The sequence below is a fragment of the Podarcis liolepis genome (assembly GCF_965112155.1).
Source record: "Podarcis liolepis genome assembly, chromosome: 1".
In the NCBI taxonomy this organism is placed as follows: domain Eukaryota; kingdom Metazoa; phylum Chordata; class Lepidosauria; order Squamata; family Lacertidae; genus Podarcis; species Podarcis liolepis.
In genome coordinates, this window is record NC_139554.1 from 106,550,829 (window position 1) to 106,577,719 (window position 26,891).

Consider the following 26,891-nt stretch of genomic DNA (forward strand, 5'->3'; position numbering starts at 1 on the left):
TCAGTATTTTTAGCCAACAGTCTGTGCTGGTGATTGTAGACAAAAAAAAAAAAAGAGGTAGGGGGAAAAAAGAAAAAGGAAAAGGAAAGGCAATACGATAGAAGAAAACGATAAGGAAAAAAATGCAAACAAAAACAAAAGTTTAGTGTCTTTGGGGGGATTAACTAAAAGTCACCAGCTATTCACACAACTATTCCTCAGGCTTGATATTCAACACAAAGCAAATGTTTCAGATGAGACTTCCATTGCCTACACTTGTGTTGTGCCTGGGAAAGCTTTGTTGAATCCAGGGAGGCTCCTTTACAAACATTGCTGAATCTGCACTTGACTGGACTGATTCTAATGTTTTTCCAAAGCAAGCAGGCTTTTTATTTATTTTTTTAAACATTTTTATTGCTTTTTATATTTCATGACAATTCAAGTTCTATGAAATGCAAAATGTAATCCAATAAATTCCAGTGCAATAAATAAAAGAAGCCATTGAGGTACACTTAAAAATCAAATAGCATCTAACACAGTGAACTACAACAGGTGGAAAAATAATTAAGTGGTCTGCCAAGACCATTAACAATTTACATGCATTTTTTGAGGGGGAAAAGCCTAGTTGGATTAGAGATGGATGAACCTGTTAATTCTGGTTTCCCTCCGTTTTCATTTTCCCAATCTTAAATTCAGTTCTGTACCCCACCACAACAATTTGCAATTATCTGCTTTTAAAAAGCATTTTCATGAAAATTCAGCATTTGTGTATGCTTAAATGCTAATTTTATGCACATGTACCTGTAGCATTTGCTTACGCATAGTTGTACAGATTTTTTTAAAAAACCACTGGCAGTTTTAAAAGTTTGAAATGCTGTATAGAAGAAACCGAGGAACTGATATGCTGCTTCTCCCCTCTCTTTGCTTAATCAATGAGGTTTCTAGTTCTTTCTCAGAATGCCATCCCATACAAAAGGAGGAGTATTCTGAAAGTGAATATTTTAGTTCACTTTCAGGAACAAACAAAAATATAAAGGTTTGGGATATTCCAAGAAAATCCAGACAATGGAACATTGATACACAGTAGAACATAATTTCTTCATTGGAAACTTCTGAATACAAGAAATAGTTTCACAGACTGTTTTCTCTAAGTACTGTATATGTTGTGGAAATAATGTCTGATGCAGTTACTTTGAAACTGCCATTCAAGGCCAAAGGTACTAATTTTCTGCAATTCTGAGCATGTACAATTCCGCATAGAACTCGGTATGTGGCACAATATTTGCATTCCTCACAAACTCAGCTTTTGCTTCCAAAGAAAAGGAGGAGTGCAATTCAGTCTACGTTAAGCACATTCAGTTCCTTTTGATTTTGATGCCTGAATGTTAACCACATGGCCAAATCTCCCCATCAAAGTAGACAGCACTTTAAGGTTATAATCCTATACCCATTTGCCAAGCAGTAAGCTCCACTGAACTCAACGAGATATACTTTTGAGCTGCTACATATTGGATTACACTGTAAAATTCTTAGCTGTGGCTGGTCCATGACTGAGGTTCAAGTTCTCTTAACTGTGGACAGGCATTTGAAAACATGCAGACTGTACATTAAGAGTCTAGAGGGGCCACTCAGTAGATCTTTTCATGTAGTTGTTGCAGTGTGTGAAAATTTTTGCTCCAAGAACAAATTCAAAGTGTATTTTCTGCCTTGGCCGGCCCTATCATTAGGCATAGTGAGGAAGGTCATGAAAGGTCAACCATTTTATTTCAATTAAATAATAATAATAATAATTGCACTCCTCTTTTTCTTTGGAAGCAAAAGCTGAGTTTGTGAGGAATGCAAATATTGTGCCACATATCAAGTTCTATGCGGAATTGTACATGCTCAGAATTGCAGAAAATTAGTACCTTTGGCCTTGAATGACAGTTTCTAAGTAAGTGCATTATTATTATTATTATTATTATTATTATTATTATTATTATTTACTGCCAGGAGCAGGGTGGAGTGGACATTTTGGGGTTTTTTCTTTAAGCACCAAAATGACTTGGCTAGCCATGAGTACTAAGCACCTTGCCTTAAGGGGGCATTTGCCCCCTGTCTGTCAACGAAGAGTTTCGGGTCAATCCTGTTTCTGCCCATGGATTGCTCTTACTAGATCTACACATTTTTTCTTTAGGTGGGTTCTGAAACATAGTTCCCTTTCCCTTCCAGATAGATTTGTGTTATATCTTCTTACCAATGGGCCTTTGCTTCATGTCATTTATCCATCTCTCTGTTTCTGTCACCACATTTCTTTTTTGCCAAAAATTCTGCAAAATCTCAGAAAATGTATACACTGAGCAATCCTTAGGAAAATACTTTTCTATGCTATTAATACACAAGGCCTCTTTTTGCTAGAAATCTAATAAATGCTTTGGATTTGTGTTTCTCAAGCAGCAGCTCTCTATGCCACACATCAGACTATTTTTTGAAAAGGGGAATTTAAACAACCTAGTTTGTGTGGTAGATTAGGGTTTAGGGCTGGGGACCAGCTACTTAAAAAGAAGTCAAATATTTTACTGGGTGTGCTCAAGCCCTTAGGTTCTGAAATAAATCTTTTGATTCAGCTTCTGAATTTCTTCCCTCAGGGCAGGATTAGAATCAGAGCAGAGAGTTGGACAGACTCTTTTCATACCAACTTCAAGTACTGGTATTTCTTTAAAATATTTCAGATAATTCACTTTACCTCTTGAAAGCACCATCCACAATGCGGTCCAGAAAGCAAACACTCTTTACAATTCACTGCACTCCCTGGATTACAATTCCCTGCATATAAAAATCAAGGAAATATAATAGATCAGAACACAGCATAATTATGGCAGATAACAAAATGTTCTGGGTATTGTTCCAACCTCACCAAACACAGCCTGCCAGTCTACCCTTTCCACCCTTTGAACTGAATGTCTTTCGACATTCAAAACGGTGACCAAAAAGTGCCGTGAAATTGAAGTCATTATAAAACAAAATTACGTTGAAGCACAGTCTTGACTGAAATGAATATCCAGCTTTTCCCAAGGTGACAACTGGCAAAAAGAAAGATTTGTAAAAAAATTTTTTTGTATGAATCAGTCATTGTGTTTCATGTACTTGATCTCTATCATTCCTGATTCAGCTGGATCATCGGCTCTTTGTGCACCAGACATTTTCTACTGCTGCTACTTTTCTGGATATTTATTTGTGCTGTAAGTTAAAAATGTATTAGGTTCTATAAAACATAACAGAATCACAGATGCAGTGTAAATTCTCACACTATTCATTTGTAAAATTAAGCAGTCCTTAGGATTACATTCCATACATAGCCTCGGTAACAGGAACGAAACTCAGTTCAAAACAGCTACACGATAGTCAAGTGGAAAGCTGCATGCATAACAGGACTAGTATACTCGTTTAAAAAAAGTTTCTAAAAGAGCAGGATAGGACATTTTTCCAAAAGTTAATACATCACCTGTGAGCCTTACCTTGTACATAGTTAATTCTTTGCAGGAATAGGAAAAAAAGGCAAAGCAATTCAATCCCCATTCGCTTTCAGATCTGGCTGCACATACAAAACATATCAAAATTAATTAATTATGTCCAGCGTAATGAGCCCAGTGCAGAAACTTTATGAGAACTTGAAGATTGAGAACTCCAGCCCAGGCAGGTTTTAGAAGAAATATTCTCAGTTACCAGAATACTACATTAACATAAACAAGGCAACAATACAGTGTGCCACCTGGATAGGTGAACTGCAAGCTGTGCCTAAGGGCTATCAGCATGGTTATGGAATTCTTTATCTTACTTCCTTGTTTCCCTTATAAGGAAGACAGGTATATAGTCAGAAGAAGGTGGGGGAATTCATACAGGTACAGTCCTGAGTTCCTGGTTGCTGTTTTTAATCCACACACTTAGCCTTACAGAGCTCATTAGGAACCCATGAATGTTGGAATATAGTGCCTTTAGAGTTGATATAAAGGCCCAATATCGTTTTTCAAACATGTTCCCTACGTTAACTGAATGGTGGAATAATTTGGGTAAAATACCTGGAGTGGAGGTGTATAAATCCCATTTTTTCCTCAACTTCCTTGTTGGATATGAACCTTGTAAAACCAGTTCTAAAAAGGGGAAAAGGTATATGTCACCACTGTGTAATCCTAACCAGCAATGTTGGAAGTTGTGATTAAATTTGCAGAGAATGTTGAACTTTGCATTAAAAGGATAAAAAGAGCAAAAGCAAATGTGTGTGGCTAAAAAGTAAAAACTATTATGAGACACATCGGAATGTCAGCTTGCTGGAATACATTTTGAAATATAATCACTAAGCTTACTAAAAATGTTGGTTGGCTAAGGCCCTTGATGTCAGGGACATCAAGCAGCATAGAAGCTATTTTACATCAGTGGGATTTTGTGTGTGTGTGGAGGTTTCTCTCTGCATGGCTGAGACAGACCTTTTTTGGCTGGGAAAGACTCCTCTCACATATTTATGAGATTTACATACTCACACAAGCAGCATGGGAAATCAACTCTTGTGCCATTTTGTGTGCACGCTCACCAGTATCAACTATCTCACACCCTTTGATCGGCAGGTGACGCCTTGGTGGTGGTGAGGCCACTCTGGGCTGCATGGTAGATATTAGCTCATGACAGGGCCTTTTCAGTGCCTGTTCCCTGTTTGTAGAATGCCTTCCCTAGTGAGGTGCAGCTGCCTCTCATTGACTTTCATGCATAATTTAAAAATCTTTCTATTTACCCAGGCATTTTATGGCTGAAATACACTGTTCCTGAGTCTCTGAGATTACTGTTCATAGAATGTATTAGCTGTTCACAAATTGCTTTTAAAAATGTTTTACTATTGATGTCTCAGACCTTTGGAATCGCAGAGGAGGGATGCTGTATTAAAGCCCTTTGCAAATCACTCTTTGAAACAGCTTCCCTTTTAAAGGTTTTTCAAGTATTGAGAAGGCCCAGATGGGAACATGGGAGCTGTCTTAAAGCTCTTTGCAAAAGTGCTCTTTGAAGCAGCAACCGCTCCTTTTTAACATTACTCAAGCAATGTTTAAAGGATAGGGGATGCTGCTTCAAAGAATGTTTTGCATGGATTCTGACAGGTAGTTGGGGCAGCCCACCTAGCCAACATGTGTCATAATGACATGTGCCCTACCCACCTGTCAAATTTGTGTTTTATTCTGTAAAGAAAGCATACTTTGGGAATGAATGAAACAATGTGGACATGAAAGAAAGTACTTAAACTAACATAATCCAGTCTGTCCAGTGTCAGGCTAACAGCAACAACAAGCTTCTCCTTTTCCCATCCCCATGCTGAACTGGAAGCCCTCCCCAGGAGAGATAGTCAGCATTTCTTCCTCTGATTGCTTAAAAACAGTGATTAAGTGTCCTTAGCTATGGTGCTGCCTGTCACATGCTGAAGCTTTAGAATTGCCTCCACAATTTGCTTTCTAACTTTTGTTAGCAATGTTCAATTGACTTATTTATTTATTTAAATAAAAGCTAAGTGTCTGGGGCCTGGTATAAGTGTATCCGTCTGTCAGTGTCCCTGAGAAAGAGAGGAATCATACCTTCTACTTGGCCTGTGAAAGGACCTTCCATGTGAACCATTTACAGACCTTTGGTCAAATGTAAGAGTGAATAGATAGATTCCATTTTAGTCATCTCTCAGTGTATTCAAATTATGCAGATTAAGACATGAAAGGGCTGGGTTATGCAATACTGGAAAGGCCTAATTTGGCCCTGTGCATGGAGCAGGTGCACTAGACTTATCTCTGCTGACCATAGATCTTTGAAGAGACCTATATGCATAGCATCCTATGTGCATAGGCCAAGATCATGTGGTTGATTGATGGATTTTTATCTGGAAATTGACTGCACAATTTTGGCCTAGACAAAAAAAACATATTTTGTGCATTGTCAGGGAACTGACATCGGAGACCAGCAGAGAGAGGTCGCCCCAATAGTGCAGGAGAGGGAACCAGCAAGGAGAGAGAGAGGGTTTCCGAGGGGGAAGGGAATCAAGGTGACACTAAGAAGGAAGGAGGGGATGAGAGCACTTTGGAGGAAAGGCTCAGGGACTCTTCCAGTGAGATCAGTGGGGAGAGTGCCGGACCACCACTGGGCACGCCTACTCTGCACAGAAGGCTTCCGCGCAGAGAGGCTAGGCGGAGACTGGCTGTCAAGGAATTCTTATGTTGGAAAAAATTTAGGAAACACCCACTAACGGATTCTGCCAGCGACTGAAGCAGACGCACAGGAGTGCGCTTCAGTTAGGGAAAGGTTTAAACAACAAGCAGTTTAGGGAAGTCGGTGACTTACACACAAGCAACTACAATTCCCATTACATGCATATAAGGGTGAATTTGAAATGAACTTTTGAGTTCAGTTTTGCTGTCTTGCTTATACAATAAGCTCACTGATGTCCCCTGCCCCACTCTCACATACTGCTTCTCCTAGTACCATGCCCTTCTGACTTAGGGAAGCAGCAAGAAATGTCAAGTTTCATGTTGTTAGGAAAACTATTATTTATCAGGAAATCTCCATTTAATTTTCCACAACTGATAAAACTTTATCCCTCCTGACATTCTATGTAACGTATTAATTGAAAGTATCACTTGGGGGCAACATTTGCATCATTGCTGAATATATGTGGCATACTGTTTGCAAAATAGTTTCAATCAATCTTGTAATCCAACCCACAGAGAGGAGTGGCAGTTCCTAGCAAAGGAGCGTCTTACCGTCTCCAATTTTTCACGCTTTAAAAAAAGCTTTCCAATAAACCACACAGCATGTGTTGTGTGTCTATTGCTAGAGCTGTGCCAGAGCATCTACTCTTTTCTGTTTTGGATAAAGCTATAACCAACCAAATGGAGGGTTCTCTGCATTTATAGTTTAGACCTTCTGTTCATTTGACCGCAGCAGTCACTGTGCATTTAGAATCTCTGAATTTTCCATGTCATTCATAGGGTTATCACAGGGTTGCCCCTGTTTGAGAGGCTCATTTGACAACAAGAAACCAAGCCTTTAGTGTCATTGGCCCAGTATTGTGGAATACTCTGCTAAGAGAGATTCAGCAAGCGCCTTCTATTTCAACCTCTAAACACCTGCATTAATGTTTGGTGTTTTATTGTGTTTTTAATATTCTGTTGGGATCCAACCAGAGTGGCTGGAGAAACCCAGCCAGATGGGTGGTGTATAAATAATAAATTGTTATTCTTAATATTATTATGAAAACATTTTTATTCTGCCAAGTCTATGCAGGAATTAAGAACACATCTTTCCACAATACTTAACTGATGTTTGATTTCAATTCTGATTTCATTTTTTCATGTGGTTTTTACGGTATAATTTTATGTAATATTGTAAACCACTTTTATATTTTTCTGTGAAATAGTGGTATACAATTTTTAAATAAATAAATAAAATATCCCCACTTTTCTGATAGCTGAGGGGCACTGTTTTCTGAAACAGAAAATAGAAATGGGAAACCTAGGGCACATTTTACTCTTACAGCTGAAAACATTCACATTTAGAGTGCCTCCTTGTAATAATTATCTGGCCCAGGACATTTTGCTGCCTGACGCAAAGGACAGGATGACACCCCTACATACTGTGTTCAGAAGCTGACTGAACTGGCATTTTAATCTTACTTTAATACACTGCCAGTGTCTTCTGCTGCAACTGAGGACAGCAGGCTAGTTTAGGGGTATGCAAGGCAAGTTGTGGGGCACACACAGCTGTGTCCTCCAACACCTTGCTACTGCCCCTCCCCACAGCATCTGCTGCCTGAGGCAAGCACAACAATGCATCTAATGGTTGAGCCAGCCCTGCCTCAAAGGAGACTACCCTTTTCTGTTTCTGCATGCCGGTATTCTGGTTGTCCCTGTTAATTAGAAGATGCACAGCAGACGGTCTCTTCTGAGGTGAGGTAATGCCTCAGAAGAGCTACCCATCATACTTGGCAGAGAGATGGAATTACCCTCAAACAGATGAGCAAAGCCTGAGCAGTACATCGTGCAGTTACACTGGTGAGGAGAGGGCAAGGCGCCCTCTGTGGGAGCAGTACTATTGGGCCACACAATATATTTTTGTGTGTGGCAGACTAGCATATTCCTCACATTATGGGGATTTTGGGGCCTGTTTGGTGTGCTAAGCACATCAAAGGCACAAGTCTCTTTGCTTAACATCTCACAATAACTATATGCAGTGCTTTTCCCCTGGGGGTACGCATACCCCTAAACATTTTGTGAATTTAAGTTTGGCCTCATTGTGGGGCAGTATTTCAATATGAGAAAGAAAATGAGGGTACCTCTAAACATTTTTTTTAGAAAAAAAGCACTGACTATATGAAACAAAAATGTGCTCTCTTTCACTCTCACACACTTTAAATATATCCTGGAACGAATCAAAGAGCAGGATTTTAGATTTTGCTGAAGCACAACTTCCTGAAAACCTTTGTCTCATCCTCAACTGACATCTGAAACAATATCCCTGCTATTTTAGCTCCCCCCCCCCCAACATTAAGCTCCAGTCAGCTGCTATATTACAATGCTATTTATGTCCCTTTCCCAGGCTAGAGGCCTTGACTCACCTGTTACCTGAATGGTGAGAGCTATGCCCTTCAGATGATAACTACCCTTCCCTGCATTAAGAGCCTGAATTTATCTGATTAGGCATGAGTAGGAGTCATGGTGAAGTCAGGACACTCAGTGGATCATTTGGGAGGAAAACCCCTTTCACTGCAAGCCATTTCCTTTCTATGGTACTCCTGCTAAGCATTCATTCACTCATGCTTTCGTCATTGGCTATATTTATACCCAACTAATGACTCGCAATGCACTTTACTATAAAAAACAAACAAACCAATCTGCAATTAAAATTATTCATGGCATGGAGAACGTGGATAGAGAAACCCCCTGCCTCCCAACACTAGAACTCATGGGCATCCAATGAAGCGGAATATCAGAAGATTCCAGACAGATAAAGGAAAGTTCTCCATCGTGAAGCACATTGTTTAACAATTGAATTTGTACTCACAGGAAACAGTGGTGGCCATCTACCTAGATGGAGTTAAAGGAGGATTAGACAAATTCATGGAGGAGAGTGCTTTTGAAGGCTACTAGTCGTGATGGCTATGTTCTGCCTCCACAGTTGGAGGCAGTAATGTTTCTGAATACCATTTGCTGGAAACCACAGGAGGGGAGAGTGCTCTTGTACTCAGGTCATGCTTGTGTTTTTTCCTCAGGCATCTGCTTGGCCACCGTGTTTTTAATTATGCCATTTGTGTAATTTATGAGAATTGATTCAATGTTTTTCTTAAATGTGGGCTATATCTTTACAATTACTTTCTTGCTTTTTTAAAAAATAAAGTGCCCTGTGAACGTTTTTGGTGAAGGGACAGTTCAAAAATGGCTAAATAATCAAACAAAGAAATAAATAAATACGTTCCACTGCTGCAAATACTGTGGGTTCTTTTGATTCCCTGAGAGGAAGTGGCAGGGAGTATAGAAGAGAAGAAATGGAGCAGAAAAGGGGACAAATTTCACGTTGCTCTTCACTGGCAAAAGAAAATAGCCAGACATGCAAATAAGATTGACATCTGACCAGGAAAGAAAGAAAGAAAGAAAGAAAGAAATGGTCTGTTTAAAAAACAACAGCAAAGCTTTCAGGCCAGGAAGGTAAATAAGTGGCTAATTTTTGAATAGCTGAATATATTATGTGTAGAGGTAACTTTTCTATTGTGGCACAGAGCTAAGCCTACCTAAGGCAGCCCTGAGCTGGATGTCATGAAAGGGCAGAAGATAGTTAGTTATTTAATATATTATTGTTGTCTTTGTGCTGCCAGGGTGATGGAGCGATGCATGTGGAATTTACTGGTTCAGACTTGGCTAGGTTCGGGTGCTCTGTGCCTTGACTGGAGGGGATGGAGTGCTATTTGCTCCTCCTCAGGCAGCAAAGAGTCTTAGGCCAGCTATAATACAGACCCACCACAGACAACTGGGTGCTGACTCTGGAGAAGAGAGAAATCTGATTCATTTACAAGTGAAAGGCAAACTTAACTAATTTGCACATTCCAAAACAATAAGAGAACTGAAATACATACATCCTTCAAAATTGGCATCTCTCTGAATTTTGAAGTGCAGGTTCCCAGCCAACTAATGGGTACCAAAAGAGGATAAAATGTGACTATATGTGGAAATGGTGAACAGAAATGTTGCTGAATTTCCATAAGGACTAAAAATAAAATCACAAACTGACGTGGAAATGTGGAAGACTGGAAAAATGAGAAACTCACATTGACGGATTCACCCACCCTTAAGGCTGACCCCAGTTGCAGCTCCCTCTGAACTCTGCCCCCGTCCAGTTACCAACATATGATTTCAAGAGTTAATAGCTTTATATGCAAGGGAGTTTACTCCACAAATCCTAAAGATGACTGTTGGAGGAAATATGACTCACAACGTCTCTCAAATGGTTCCCTAGGCTGCTTGTAGCAAGGTGCAGTGACATGCCATATTCAGATTGAAAAATCACGTCCTCACCCTCGGTCAACACAAGCCGAGTAATCATAAGGGGAAAGAAGCAGGGGGTGGGGGGGGGGGAGGGGAGACAAGAAAGTAAGCAAGCAAACTGAAGAGCGTTTTTAGTTTACATATATGAGTCACAGTACAATGGCTTCAAAATCATGGAATCATAGAGTTGGAACCAGAGGTTTCTGTAGTTGAAGATGAACCCTCTGCAATGCAGGAATATGCAGGTGGCCTGCATGGCGTTCAAACCCACGACCTTGGCAGGAAGTGGCAGCTTGTCTTCTACTGATTTAAAAGTCAGAAGGGCATTTGCTATCTTGCTGAGAGAAATAATACATTAGGGTGTTGTGTGTGTGTGTGTGTGTGTGTGTGTGTGTGTGTGTGTGTGTAACTGTTCTGCAGCAGGTTATCAGCAGTTCAAAAATTTTCCTCAGAAGCTACGTTGTGTGGAATGACAGGCTGTGCACTCCTTACATTTTATGTTATATGCATGCTTAATCTGTCCACATCAGTTCTGAAGAAAAGGAAGTCATAGTGCCCCAATCCAAATCAGAAGCCTGTACCAATTTACTTCCCTTTACCCCGTACACGCTACTATGCGGCCTCAACAATAAAGAGGAGCAACCATAGGAGAGCAAAGAACTGTAGGTGGGTGTTTGTGGGTCAGCATGGAAGTGTTGTTGATGTTTGTTAATGAACTACCAGTATGTTGTATATCATCTTGAGCTCCTTTGTGGGGAAGGGAGCTAGATAGATATAATAAATAAATGAATACATTAAGAGAGGCGAGAGGCATCCATTACCTGCCAGTTATTCTCTTCCTAGATCCCAGTTGGGTTCTCTAGATGGGAGGGAGCTTATACCTAGCATAATGTCAACTCCTGACAACTTGCCCTAAAATGTGAATATGACATTCTTCAATTGCACAAATAAGGAGAAACAGGGCAGTGGGTGATCAGGGTCAGGGATGAGAAAATGACGACTGCTTGAACGTATGTATCATATGATGTGCATTGTAATAAGATACATGCTTACTCAGAAATTAGTCCTATTGAGTAAGCCTCCCTAAAGTGGCAATGTAATTCACAGGATTTCAGGACTAGAAAGTGGATCCTTAAAATTCATCATTCAGCAACACTCCTTAAGCATGACAAGAGCTGAAAGCCACAAGCACTTTTGGTTGGATTCCGATTTTATCAAGTAGCACATATTAGTGCATGAGTTGTGGGTAGCTAGATCACTGGACAGGAAATTACAAGGCTTGGTAAAGACAAAGAGGGGAGGAATTATTGAATGTTATCAGCATATAGCAAACCTGCCAGCACAAAGTGTAGACTCACTAAACCACAGGCAGACATATGCTTGTCATGTGCAGTCCCAAGGACTACTTCACTGACCTGTGGGTGCTGTTAGTTCCACCTAATCCTTCTGGGGCCATTTGTGCCCACATATGAAAGGCATGGGACGCGGGCGGTACTGTGGGTTAAACCACTGAGCCTAGGGCTTGCCGATCAGAAGGTCGGCGGTTCGAATCCCCACGATGGGGTGAGCTCCCGTTGCTCGGTCCCTGCTCCTGCCAACCTAGCAGTTCGAAAGCATGTCAAAGGGCATGTAGATAAATAGGTACTGCTCCGGCGGGAAGGTAAACGGCGTTTCCGTGTGCTGCTCTGGTTCGCCAGAAGCGGCTTAGTCATGCTGGCCACATGACCCGGAAGCTGTACGCCGGCTCCCTCAACCAATAAAACGAGATGAGCGCCGCAACCCCAGAGTCGGTCACGACTGGACCTAATGGTCAGGGGTCTCTTTACCTCTTTACCTCTTTACCTTTACAATGAAAGGCATGGGGCTCACTCATAAAGGGTAGAGAGGAAAATGACCCTCCTGCCTGTGAGAATACTGTGTTCCAGTGTTTCTTTCTATTGTATTATTATTATTTTCTTAATGTGTACATACACCTGATAATGACAATATATGAATTTCAAGCTAGTAAAGAACTTAAGCAATTGAATCATGTATTTTAAAATATTATATCCTGCCTTTCAACTCTAAAAATAAAAATAAAAATTATATTTCATCATACAGAAATCTCAGTAACTACCACATAAATGATAGATTGTTAAAGGATTTGCTCTATTGTGGTAAATGGCAGGTTTTCGTACAAGAACTGTTTCATGGGAAAATGAGATTAAATCACCATGCATGGGCTTACAGTAAAAGAGAAGGATTTGCCGACAGTATAACTTCTCCAAGTGGCAGAAAGACTCATATTTAGCAGCAGTTTAGGGTACGGGTGGTGAATCTCAGGCTTTCAGGCCAAATTTGGCCCACAAGGCTATTTCTGTCAAGCCATGTATGCCTGCCCCACACCTGATGGTCATACGTGGTCATACGTGTGGGGCAGGGAGAGATGCACAATCAGGAGTCTTAAAGTGCTAGTGGAGAGTAGAACAAAAGTCTACTAGGTCAGCTGTGCTAGTGAGTTTTCCATGATTAAATTGCTCATGCAACTGATGCCTGCAAAAACCAGGCTTTGGCTCCACAGCACATCAGTTAATTTTGGAACATCAAAGTGCCCTATCTGCTGATGTCACCCCCCCCCCTTTCTGCTGATGTTATTGTGATGCCAGGTGATTGACAGGCGGCCAGCAAGGCTAGATTAAATAAAAAGTTCCTCACTCCTAGTGTAGAGCTTGGGGACTTTGCCCTTATAATTATAGTTGCTCCAGTCTTTTCCAGTGATCTGATGCACTGTTTCCTTTAGCCACCCAACACACTGCTCCATCCTGGACACCTGGGACACTGAAGCACTGCTGGATGAATGGCAGAGAAGAGTCCTTCTTATGCTGTTTTAGAAAACAGCTTGATATACAGGTTGTGTTTATATAAAGTGCTGCCATCTCCTGGTAACATAACTATTTGGCAGGCAAAAATATTACACTGTGGCCTTTGAAGTTTTAGAAATTCAAACTTTGGATTTTACAGACATGACTTACACAATCTTGTGATGTTCAAGCACCTATTATACATTACGTTTGACTAAGACTTCACGGCCTTGGAATGGCTTTTCAAACATTGCTAAAGGAAGTAATGGAGACAAGAATGGTGAATCCAATTCTAAAAGAAAGAAGAGTACAAATATACATTCCTCTGCGGGCTTCCATTTTTAATTTTTTGTTAGTGAAAGAATCCTAAAAATTGGAAAGGGTTTAAGAAATAATACATTATCTTCATTATACAATGTGTAAATATCAGAGTAGACTCTTCAGGGTTGCATAGTGACTAAAGTAATGGTGTCAAGGGAGAAATTAGTTGCTGAGCCTTGATTATTTGGTTAGATAGATAGCATGAGTGCTGAATTTCTGTACAGACACAAATTAACATATCACATCATGAGTACTTCCTACACCAACCTCTCCTTCCCCATCCCCACCTTGCCTCAGTGTGTCCCTGTCCCAGCTACACCCCTCAATGGGATCCTCTTTCTCCTCCCCGTTGTGCTGTCAATTCATGACAATCAGTAACTGTATATTACAGCCCCCCTCAACCCCCATGCATTGTCCTGGGGTTTTCCCTGACCCACTCAGGGCCAAATTTTGGGTGTGTGTGTGAAGAGGGCATATGTGGGGAGGAGAGGGAGGAAGCCCCAATGCACAAGCCAAAGTCCTTGCACAGGCTTCTGCTGACTCTTGGATCACAATATGTGAAGGGAGGTAGGAAGAGGACCAATTCCCTTTGGGTCTTGTTGTCCCCACAGTGCCAAACAATGGCTATTGTGTCCTGTAGCACATCCCTACAGCATCTGAAAAGAACTATTTTCTTCAAGGGTGATGTCCAAACTGGTATCAATGATCAGGAATCAGCACTGGTAACCACATTCATGTAGGGTGACAATAATACTATAACTCACCAAGACTGATCCCCTGTTTTTGCAAGTCCCAGTTTTAAAAAGAAAGTCCTTGATGTGCTGTCAGTGAAGCTATTTATTCTCTTTCTCTCATATATATATATATATATATATATATATATATATATATATATGCATGCAGGTTTTGGTGTCTTCGGGTGTCTTCCCGTGTAAGAGTTGGGGTGTCTAGGCGACGTTTCGACGAGGTCTCACTCGTCATCTTCAGGCTGGTGCTTTCGGCTTCTTGTTACTGGAACAGAGCAGGATCTCAGTGTTTGAGTTCCTATAAATACTGTTGAGGGGGTGTGGTGTATAGCCTCCAACGTTCTGGGCAGAGAGGAAGTTCCCAGGTTAGTGTGCCTTTTCTTCTTTTGTTCCTTAATTACTTGAGGGATATCTTGAGTGATTTCTTGAGTGATATTCTGAGTACCACTTAGGTGGGTCATTAAGTGTGGATTAGTTGCTAAAGCTTTCGTGTCTTGACCTCTTGAGCTTGTGAAGAGTTTTTCTGAGAAGATGGCTGTACTGCACTTAGTTGTGCTCTGGCTTGGCTTCGTGTATAGGGGCGAGCTGTGGTTTTGTGCCCTGTGCCAGCCAGATCTGTGTAGGGATTGCAGGGGGGTGCAGCATCCGGAGGTGCCACTATGGTTTGGCTACTGGATGGTGTCTGTAATTTATCTGTGGAGAGGGTCTGGGTTTGGGTTGGAGGCTATACACCACACCCCCTCAACAGTATTTATAGGAACTCAAACACTGAGATCCTGCTCTGTTCCAGTAACAAGAAGCCGAAAGCACCAGCCTGAAGATGACGAGTGAGACCTCGTCGAAACGTCGCCTAGACACCCCAACTCTTACACGGGAAGACACCCGAAGACACCAAAACCTGCATTCCTGTACCCGTGAAAATCTACGAAAGCATATATATATATATATATATATATATATATATATATATATATATGAAGAAACTACGACGGATCTTTTCTTTTCAGTCTCTTATTTCATTTTCAGTACTCCACCGCTGCAGGTGCTGGTTTCTTTGTTTTGTAAAGCTTCCAGTTATAAACAACAGCATATTAACTCAATCTTTTCCTCTTGTATGAAGCAAAATGTTGCTGTTTTTAAAGTTCTTTGGTTTGCTCTTTGGACAAATATGCTCAAGCACATGGCTAGGTAGGTCACCTGGGTGTTTATGACACATCTCTTAATGCAGTGGAAAGCACAGACAATATTATCTTTGTCTGGCATGTTATTCGTGCTACTTTGTGTGCTCCAGGCAATGTGACGAACATTCCTAAAGCTGGTAGGTCTAGCCAGGGGATTTCCTAGGTTTCGTTTATTGTTGTCTTTTTAAAAATTCCTCAGGTAGCTGAAATCATTCTTGCCTTAATAGCTGCCTTCCCTTGCTTACCCAAAGATCAAGTACAAATTAATAGCTTGACAAAAAGGGCCTTTGCCATACCAGAATGTAACAACATTGTGTTTTGCATTGTTTGGTACTTAAAATAATGCTATTTGGCTGCTCCCTTTTCGGCTGCTGTCTTTTCTCAATTGTTGAGAATTAGCTGCACTAAAAAAAAGTTGAAAGCTGCTTGTTATAAGAAAAAGTGCATGGCTGATTATTTCTCTCTGAGGCCGAAGGAAGTGATATAAGACTTGTAGGGAAATACTGCTCAGCTACTGGAAAGTAGCTGACAGCGTAGTAGTTCACTGCTCCCAAAAATGAGAGCTGCAGCAAGCGCACAAACACAGAGCAGAGCAAAATAATAAAAAAATGCTCCAGTAGCACCTTAGAGACCAACTAAGTTTGTTATTGGTATGAGCTTTCATGTACATGCACACTTCTTCAGATACATGCACACGAAAGCTCATACCAATAACAAACTTAGTTGGTCTCTACGGTGCTACTGTAAGGAATTTGTTTATTTTGTTTTGACTACGGCAGACCAACACGGCTACCTACCTGTAAACAGAGCATAAGTATCCAGTGTGGTAGCAGGAAAGTGGCTATAATAAGTGTATTGTTTGCATGTTCAGGGTGCCCAATGGAAGCCTCTGGAAAAGCTTCCATGTGGCTTTCAAAAGAGAATTGGATAAATTCAGGGAGTTTAAGACCTTCAGTGACCACTGTATTCTATCTCCACTGTTGACGGCAGTATGCATCAGTATACTAGTTGCTGGGAATCACAAGTTGGGGATTTCCATAAATATCTGTGTCACCTTGCTGGCTGATTTTTTTCCCCTGCTGCTGCTCTCTTTGGCAACTCTGCTCCTCCCTGCGCGCCTTCCTGTCCTAGCTAGCTGTTCCTTTCCTTCCCAACCCCTGAGCAGAGTACAAACCCTCTAAAGAAGCCCATTTCAAAAGGACTCACTTCTGCATTGCTACAGGTATGAAAAAGGGAGGAGGTAGTTTGCTGTTTGCTGCCACCCCTCACCTGCTGCCACCATACCCTCCAGTATTTCTCCAATGAAAATAGGGACCTCCTAAGGAAAACACTCCGGGCTCAAATCAGAAACTGGGACGGCTTCTGTAAATCCATGACTGTCCCTGGAAAATAGGGAGACTTGGAGGATCTGCTGCCTGCAGCATGTGCCCCTCTTTTACCACCCCCACCCTCCTGATCTGGCCTGGGTAGATGCCATATGGAATGCTGCCTATTGTCCCTGGCACAGAGAAGCTTTTTAAGTGAATTCCTCTGTGACACAAACATTGTACAAATTGACTTTGTGGAATTCATAAGGGATAAAGTGGAGACATGCAAAGGATGGCATGGGGTAGAGGCTGGTGGGTGGGACTGGAAGGAGAGAGGAGCTCAAAAGATGGGTCAGTGCCATAAGTATGAAATATTTTAGTTTGATCATTTCTGGCACCTGATCTTCTGGTCTAGTGCACTTCCAGTTCAGTAAATGGAAAGCAATTCAGCCCAAACCACTATGTGGGTGAACAGTTGCACCCGACAACAGCTGCAGTTTCTTCAAGAACAAAAACCTTTGACCGATTAATTCTTTCCCAGGTTTCTGACTCAGCAAGGCACAAAAAGCTAAAGATTTATCCACCTGTTTCCTATGTAAAAGAGATCAGGAATTTTACCATTGGAACTTTCTGCAAGTCTGAAGATAATTCTGTTTTTGGTGTTCATTTGTTTTTAAAGCAATAATAGGCTTAATCACCAAAATGATAACAATCTAAATAAAGAACTTGAAGTCTTGACTGACTTACAGTACATGGTTGCATTTTTGTGGCCAGGCTTCTGTCTCAAGATATATGCCTTTATAATGATCACTAAAACTGCTAATTTATACACACAAATAAGGATAATGACTTTGGATTTTATAATAACCTCGGTCCAGTATATCTGAAGGAGCGTCTCCACCCCCATCATTCTACCCAGACACTGAGGTCCAGTGCCGAGGGCCTTCTGGTGGTTCCCTCACTGCGAGAAGCCAAGTTACAGGGAACCAGGCAGAGGGCCTTCTCGGTAGTGGCGCCCTCCCTGTGGAATGCCCTCCCACCAGATGTCAAAAAGAACAACAACTACCAGACTTTTAGAAGACATCTGAAGGGAGCCCTGTTTAGGGGAGCCTTTAATGTTTGATGCATTACAGTATTTTAATATTTTGTTGGAAGCCGCCCAGAGTGGCTGGGGAAGCCCAGCCAGATGGGTGGGGTATGAATAATAAATTATTATTATTATTATTATTATTATTATTATTATTATTATTATTATTACTACTACTACTACTACATGGAACAAGTTTTAAACAGAAGAGGTATCAACAGAAAAAATAACAAGTGAAAAGCTATGGTAAAAATATGGTCCTTTTTCAACTTGATTGTTTTCAACAAATATTGAAATTGTTTTCAACAATTATTGTTCAATTGTTGAAAGTATTTAAGGCACTTCTGGTTAATGATTAGCTGATATGATACAAAATCAATACAAAACCAGCACACTGTTGTTTTTAAGATAAGACATAGAATAAAGGCAGCCAGTTGAGTCAATCATAACTTTTGGTTTAACATTTCACAAATATGATGCAATGGTTTGGGATGTTGTTGCTGCCCTGGACTCATACAGTGGTACCTCGGGTTACATACGCTTCAGGTTACATACGCTTCAGGTTACACACTCCGCTAACCCAGAAATAGTGCTTCAGGTTTGCTTCAGGATAAGAACAGAAATCGGGCTCCAGCGGCGCGGCAGCAGCAGCGGGAGGCCCCATTAGCTAAAGTGGTGCTTCAGGTTAAGAACAGTTTCAGGTTAAGAACGGACCTCCGGAACGAATTAAGTACTTAACCTGAGTACCACTGTACAATTTAATTGCATGCAACTCATTTGTTTGCATTTATAATCTAAAATATATAGAATCTGATAAAACCCCAGGTGCTTTCTGGCTCCCATTGCTTCCTTTTCTACCTCACAGCATTCTCATTGTGGCCTATGCCACTTCACTGCCACAACCATACTCCCCATTGGACTCAGCCAACTCTGTCACTTCCACCTGGATAATCCAGTTTCTCATTTCCTACCAACTTGACCATGATTCCCTAGGAGATGACAGGGAGAAAAGGCTGCAAAGCTGCACTGGAACTGCTCAGGTCCCAACTGCAGTTTGGTCACTCCTGGGAATGTTGAAGATATTTTAAAAAACCTTAAGTTGCATTAACATGTTCAGTGCATATGTGAAGACCACTTGAGTACCCGCCCTCTGTCATCTGATATTCTTTCTTTGGGAAGCAGCATACTTCCAGGCATCAAGATATTTCATAGTTTTTAACGTTTGTTTCTTTTTCACTCTCAAAGAAAGAAATCAATCTTTTCTGTGTCGTTTATAGAGGGGTGCACATGCCGTTGTCTGTTCATTCGGCTGATTTTCCAGGATCCTGAACTTTGGTGGTGGTGCAGTGGTAGAGGACGTACCTGGATGTCTCGGGGTGGCTGGCTGTGGTTGCTAGTAGCCATAAAGCAGGGGTGGAGAGCTTCCCCTGCTAATGAGTCCCACCAGGCCTTTCCATTTGGACCATGAGGCCATTTTGGCCAAGCCATGCCCACCAAAATATACACCTGATGTCATATATTACATACCAGTAATTCTGCTGAATTCCCATGGTGCGACTGGCATGACCTGACAGAGCAGCTCACACTGCCCCCAAATTTTGAAGATGTTGATGCCAAGATACTCATTACTTTTGCAAAGTAAAAATGGAAATACCTCTTGGGGAAGGTTTCCCCCCCCCCCCTTCTACACACACATCAGCAAAATTTCATTACTTAGGCACTTCAGTGATCTGGCACCATGTGCCAAATTCATGGACTGCCAGGTTGCAGGCATTTTGAATGCCGTCAGCACTAGAAGGCAGTCTGGGTTATGCTGTCTTGCTTCTTACACTGATTTCCTACGTCAACATAGCTGCTGAATCATTCCTACTTAACAACATTCTGTCTGTTATAAAAAGAGTCAGTCAACTAGAGTTAATGTTCAGCCTGATTAATAGGAAATAAATGTCTGAATAGCCAACATAGATAAAATATAATGAGGTCTCCTTTTATTTATGTTCAAGAAAGAATATTAGACATCTGAGTCAGTTTCTATGGAAGACAAATGTGATTTTTGTACTTTTGTTTGCATAGAAAAGGTTCAGACATGAGATCATTTTATAAATACATAAATGACTGTCATGATGTTTTCAGTACCCTCTGCAATTGCTATTTTTTCAGAATATTCTTTTGTGAACTAATGATTTACTATAATAATATCTGTGCTGCAGAGAGGGGCATCTTTTAGGTCCCTGAGTTTAAGCAGCGAAAAGTGCTAATTTCATGGTCTAATGTTAACATACATATTGTATTGAAATACATTGATATAAGTTTGCTTGACTCTGGGTGAAACCCACCACTGCTGTTCTGCTTGTGGAATGGCTTTTGATCCAGCAGATGTGTCTGTTAACATAAGAGAAGGGGATGAGTTTTTTAAAGTGTGTTTTAAGCACCAATATACTTTATACATAGCATAAAAACAACAGCCACTTAAAAACTGCTCCAGAGGGCTAGAGGACCATCCAGAACTGTGTGGAAAGGGTTGCAGGGAAAATCAGGGAAAACCACTTCCCCTTCTCTAATGTCTGCAGATGTTTCCACTTGATCAAAAGCTGTTCTGAGAATGGATTTCACTGGATTTCACCCTCTGCATTGGATTGTGACTAGTACATACCACTTACAATGCAATACTTTTTCTAAGGCTTTATCCACACAATTCCACAGAGTATACATGAGCTGCATTTTTGCTCCTTTGTGTTCCTGTCTTCATCTCATAAAATACCATATCAAATCTCCATGGAGTAAGAAACAGGCCAGAGGAAAGATACCTTGCTGTAATGCTTTATCAGTTCACATCTTCTGTCTAAGGTGAAACTGATAAGCCTTGTTCTATATGCCTGGAAGACTGTTGTATCAAGAAGCGGGGGGGGGGGGGGAAATCCAAATATCAAAAGTGGAAAGGAAAAGATCTAGGAAGAGATTGGGTATGGGGAGAGGCGATGTTGTTACTATTTGCTGCTTCTAAAGAGTTAGGGGAAGGACGATAGGATATGCTCAATGCATCCTTGAATAACAGTTAACAGCTAAGGCACAGAGGATTGCTTGGCTATACAGAAGAAGCTATGTAACTCATCACTACCAATATCATGGGCCTAAATACCTCCCACTCATACTTGGGCAAGCCAACCGGCACAGCGGCAGTGGTTGGATGGAATTCTGTGTATCTAATATGTGTTCTAATACTGCTTGGGATATGCTTCCACTTCCTGCCCAGCGTCTGCTGGAGGAACAGCTTCCAATATATTGCTCCATCTATATGAAACGATATGAAATCATGGAAAATTCTAATATCCTTTTTCATGCATGCATAGCTCATTTAAATGGAACGGGGATGAAGTTGAAGTATAGCTGCCATTCGTAGGTTGGCCAAAATATAGTTTGACAGACTGGAAATAATTCAAGTACCAATGGAATCTGATAGGTATCCTGGATAAATAACCTGCCATATCTTTTCTAGTTAACAGGTAATTTCCACTGGACATGCTTGGTGCTGCCTTTAATTATTTTCTAAGGCGGGTTGGGGAACCTCAAGCTCACCAGGTGTTGGTGGACTATATCCCTCCTACCGCCACCTGTGGCTGATGGGAGCTGGAGTCCAGCAGCAGGTTCACCACCTCTGGCTATAATGCTTGCCAAGCTATAATACAACTGACAGTCTGTTAAACATTACTAACTCTTGTCTATATCAACATACATTCATTTTATATAATGGCTTTCCCAAAGAGATAACAAAAGGTGACACAACTGCTAGGAGATCTACATGCAAATGAATAAATATATATTAGTGTGTTTGGAGGAGTGCCCTCTAGTGTATCATAGGGCAATAAATTCAACTTTAACTCCATTTTTTTGTAGCAGTAAAATGTTCTGACTTTACATGGTTGGCATTCCACATCCCAAACTTATCACGCTGTCTAGAAATTTGGGGATATTTTTTCCTGATATATTAGACATAAGAAGGGAGTGCCATAACGGCTCCTTCCTCTTGTATTAAAGACAAATGATCTCTTCTGCACCCTGTTCCCTATTCTCCAACATAGGAAACAGTGGGAGGAAAGTTAGTGCATAGAAAAAACAAATACATCATTGAGGTGGGAAAATGCTTGAGCATCTGTTAAGTTTTCTAAAGTTATGAACCTTTGAATATTGGATGTTACGCTTGGGCAGTTTATGCAGATGTGCATTCTATGACTATCCCCAGGCTACTCCATCAACATCTCTGAGTGCAGTGCAATGCTAGGGGTTCCTTCATCTCTGTTTGCACAGATGTTCTCACACACATTAATATTCACTCTCAGGTCCCTGTGTCTATTGGACCTTCCCTTACGCCATCTGTAGGGGCATAGTTATTGTTCAGAACAGCATGGAGGCCAGATCTGACAATGTTATTTATGTGTTCAAAAGACTGCCATGTGCTCTTTGTACCTCTTAGTTCAGGGCCCAGGGAGGCTGGGGAAAGGGGTGAACATATTTGTAATAGCCATGGCAGCTGATCGAGGTAGCAAAGAGGAATTCTTTTTGGGAGGTGGGAGCTTTAGGAATATAGGAAGCTGTCTTATACAAAGTCAGATAATTTGTTCATCTATCCCAGTATTTTCCACATTGTCTGGCAGTGACTCTCCTGAGTTTCGGATAGGGGACATCCCATTCATATCTGGAGATGTCGGAGATTGAACCTGGGATTTTCTGCAAGCAAAGCAGATGCTCTACCTCTGAGCCTTTCCTGTGGCAAGTGTTAAGAACCCTGTTTTGGACATGCTTCATATTAAATGGCACCGCACCGCCCCCCAAGTTACCGAGGAGTGGGAAAAAAAAGCAAAAAAATGAATGACCAGGGAAATGCAACAAAGAAGCAAAGGGAAACAAAGAAATGCAAAGCAGTTTAAAAACAGAAAAAGAAGAGAAGAAACAAAAGAAGTTTAAAAGGTCTGATTGTGCTTGCCCAGCAACTTGAGTACTTTGATGGTAATGCAAAAATAGAGGCCAACATGCATAACCTATGTCATGGTGGTGAATGCTGGGCTGGAATGCACTTGTTGTCAAAAGTCATGGTGTGCAGGCCCATGAGGCAGCAGGGTACACTTGCTCCGGGCCTCAGAGGCTAAGCTGGGCAGGGGGCCTTGCCAGGGGCCTGCTGGACTTACGCTGTTGAGTTTATAACTTTATTCTAACAATATTCATGCCACAGGCCTCAGACAATCTCTGCACCATCTTGATGGGGTAGGTGGGTGACAGTGGGTACATCAGCCTGAACCCTATTTATTCTCTCTCTTTTTAGTCATCAGAAGCCATTGCTAAGTGCAGTTGCTTCAGCCTAGATCACGCTGACCTAAGGTGAAGCCTGTAACATGATGAAGCATTAAAGAGATGCTTCTTCATAGATGTTAAGCTATGGGTGTGACCACACACAGCTTATTATAGGGAAGGCCAGGCGAACAGCGGAATGCCAGGCAAAGCAAAGTTTTTGAGCTGTTCTGAAACAGTGGGGCTAGGCATGGCAGTAAACATTCTACTTGTGTGATTCTAGTGGTGTTTCTGAGACAAAATGGTTGCTCAACTTGCTTTTATGCTTTGTTTCAGCCATTGATTTATTTTCATAAAATTTATATACCGCTTGATTGTAAAAACCAAAAAAGCAAAGCGGTTTGCAAAAGGAATAAAACAATAAAGTTATTAATAAAAACAAAGCTTTTTTAAAAATGAAACCAGCGGTAAACTAAAGGCACACCTGCATCCTGTATATCTGGGAAGGCTTTTTAATGCTATAACTTAGCTCTGGAACATGGGAAGAAATAAAATTGAAGAGTGTGACGCTGATCCCATTTCTCATGTATGACTAACCACAGCCAACACCCACATATATATATCTAGGACTCAGAACTTTCCAGGTTCAGGGATGGTTTCCTGGCATTAGAGATCCTCCTGGCACCTCTTATTTTAGAAATGAAGCACTGCTTGGCATGTGATGCCATTAATTGAAATTGAAATCTGACAAGGGCTCAAGCGTCTCCAGGAAAAAGCTTTTGGCAGTTTCACTTCATGACTCATGCTGTGTGTATGAGATTATATTCATGTCATGATAGCATGCCATGATATTTAGGTTGTAGAAATGTCAGTGGGGTTGTAGGTATAGTATAATTAAACAGAAAGGACTGGCTGGTACATATACGATCAATCACAAGGCAAAATCCAGGCAGGATGGAACAGTTAAACACATACTTATATCTCCCCCTTATCAAGCAACTCACTATTGGCTGGAATATACCCTCAGAAGAAAATCAAAGTTAAGCCCACTGAAGCCCATTTATTTTAATGGAAGAAGTAAGAGGGTGCTTAAATCTCTCCTGTGAAAATGGCTTAAAAGCCTTTGGCCTTCATGTTTGTTCATCAGCGATTTGGGCTGGTCCTCTGGAGCTACTGGGGCACAGCCCTCCAACTGAAAATGCCAAGCATTTAAAAAAAAAATACCCTCAAAATCTAAACACAACTGTTTTCCTGTCCCATACACATATTATATGATGAAACCAGTGCTTCTGTATCAGTCTGCTAGGATGATTGTAGGACAAAAGAGTTAATATGTAATCAGTTTATTTGGCCTGCCCAGATAGTTTAGCTTGCAGTTATCTTCTATAATCCTCAGATTAAATGGTTTGAAAAACTGGAGCAGCAAAAATAATAAATACAGCAGCATTGAAGTTAGGCACATTTCTACTTCCAAGACACATTTCTACTTCCAAGCCAAATAGTTTCAAAGGAGCCTCCTTTCCCATTATCTATGGAATGGAACTCACAATCTCATTGCTATCTCAAATACAAGGTAGTTTGCAAAGTGCAGGATTCCCTCATATCTTTAAGTTCTCTCTTGAGACACAGTGAAGCAGGAGCACATACTGAACACAACAAAATTGTGTTTGTGGGCTTTTACCTAAGGCAAAAATCTAATTTGTGGAAGCTGAAATTGTAGTGGAAGCATCTTCAAGAAAGTAGTATATGTCACTGTGTCTCAGTTTAAGCATTTCTTGTCAGTGCAGCCCACTCCTAAAAATCTTTGCTTGGAAGTACATACATCCAGTGGGACTTTCCCTTTATAGAAAATTATGTACAACACATTAACCAAGAGAGAAAGAAGAAAAAGAAGAAAGAGGACAACATAATATGCACAAGAGTTTCCCCCAGTTATAACAAACCAGAATTATGGGACTATATTATCAAATCCGTATGGGGCATGGCATTGCAAATCATGTCCATCCCACCCATTTGCCATGCCATCCCACAATGTTTTTCCATAAAAGTCCATTTGTTAATGGCGATTGCCAATAGAGTACATAAGAAAATATTGCCAAGTTTTATGGAATTTGTTTTTGGGTTTTGTAAAGTCCAGTGCAGAGACACTGGGCTGATCACACATTGAAGTGGAGTACTATTTCTAGATAAGAGTCTGGTCTCATGAGACAATGCTTATGTTTTTCAATACATAAATCTAGAGCCATTTCATCTTAGTGTGCAATACAAAATGACAAGTGAGTATGCTCAAGAATGCTTATGAAATACAAAGATGCACTCTCTCTTTTTATAGTATATTTTACTTTTTTAAAAAAGCTGTATCTTAGTGCCTTCCTTGTATAAAGTATTCAAAAAGCCAGTGGACAAACAAGCATTCAGAGGCAATGAAAGCTGTCCTGACTGAGCCTCAACACCCTGCTGTGAGAAGCATCTCAGTATTACGCAAATGTAAGCAGTACACAAACAAGGGGGTGATTTTCCTTTCCTAATATTGCTCCTTTCTGGGCACATGATTGTCTACTGCTTTCAGTTCTATACACGGGCCTCATAGATCCTAATGCAACGCTGAAGGCTAATATTCTAACGAGTCTACAAAATAGTTCATTTTGGTATAGCAGTGGTGGGGAACCTTTGGCTCTTCAAATGTCATTTCAACTCCCATCAGCCCTGGCCAGCATGGTCAATGGTCAGAGGTGGTGGGAGTTGGAGTCCCTCAACATATGGAGGGCCAAAGTTTCCCCTTCATGATCGTATAGCTTTGTATAGTCTTCCAAGCATATCGTGTAAGTTTAAGGATTTCTGACATATGTTGTAATTGGGGTGGGGGGAAATAACAAGTAATTATTTTCAAAATGGGAAAACCTAAATTATATACAAACATTTCCCTTTTCTACTTAGAGGCTTATATGGGGCAATTTGAATCAGAGAGAGAAAAGCCAGAACCAAAATATTCAACTCTCCAGGTGGAAGTCAGAAAACTAGGCAGTTCTATTCATATTGCCTAGTAAACGCTATCAAAGTTGGCTGGATTTCATAAGTGTCATTCAAAATACAGGCCAAAATATTTTAGTCCAGCTGTTGTCAGATGCTGAATCTGACCAGTGTCATGGATCCTATAGGCCTCAAATACATCCATATCACAAGCTGAAAGTTCACATACCAAGTAGATTATTCTTATTTGGTTATTTAGATTTATATCACACTCTGTATAAAAAGATTAGGGTAGCGAGACCAGTTCCTTATCATATATATTATAAAAACCACCTTAGTGAGATAATTTGCGTAGTGTTATATGTGTGTGTGAATGAAGTGCTACTTCAATGTGTGTGGAAGCAGCAGCAGAGGTAACATTTTGTGGAGGCAAAGAATACTTTCAGGTAGCACATCTGTGTATAGAACTTGTGTTTCTCGTGTGTGGATTTCTTTCTGGAGTCTGTGGACCATCTTAGACAACATCTCCCTAGACTGAAAGCACTTTATCATGAGAAAATGTGTAACATGCTATGTACATAACCACATGTAGCGAGTGGACATGTGTATGCATAAAAAAGGAAATGTGATCTCATTACACAT

At 40.8% G+C, this 26,891-nt stretch overlaps 1 protein-coding gene across 5 annotated transcripts in view; it reads right to left on the reverse strand.

The window, feature by feature from the left end:
* Positions 1-26,891, reverse strand: part of ITGB6 (integrin subunit beta 6) — a 72,440-nt gene that overhangs the window by 36,765 nt on the left and 8,784 nt on the right. For 3 of the 5 annotated variants that reach the window (XM_083493852.1, XM_083493851.1, XM_083493850.1), the window contains exons 3-5: positions 4,038-4,109; positions 3,477-3,553; positions 2,705-2,784 (exon numbers count right to left, since the gene is read on the reverse strand). In XM_083493852.1, the coding sequence (XP_083349978.1) occupies positions 2,705-2,784; positions 3,477-3,537 (141 nt within the window). In that variant the 5' untranslated portion in view covers positions 3,538-3,553; positions 4,038-4,109. The remainder of the gene's footprint in view (positions 1-2,704; positions 2,785-3,476; positions 3,554-4,037; positions 4,110-26,891) is intronic. The other 2 variants (XM_083493854.1, XM_083493853.1) reach the window with 1 other exon arrangement.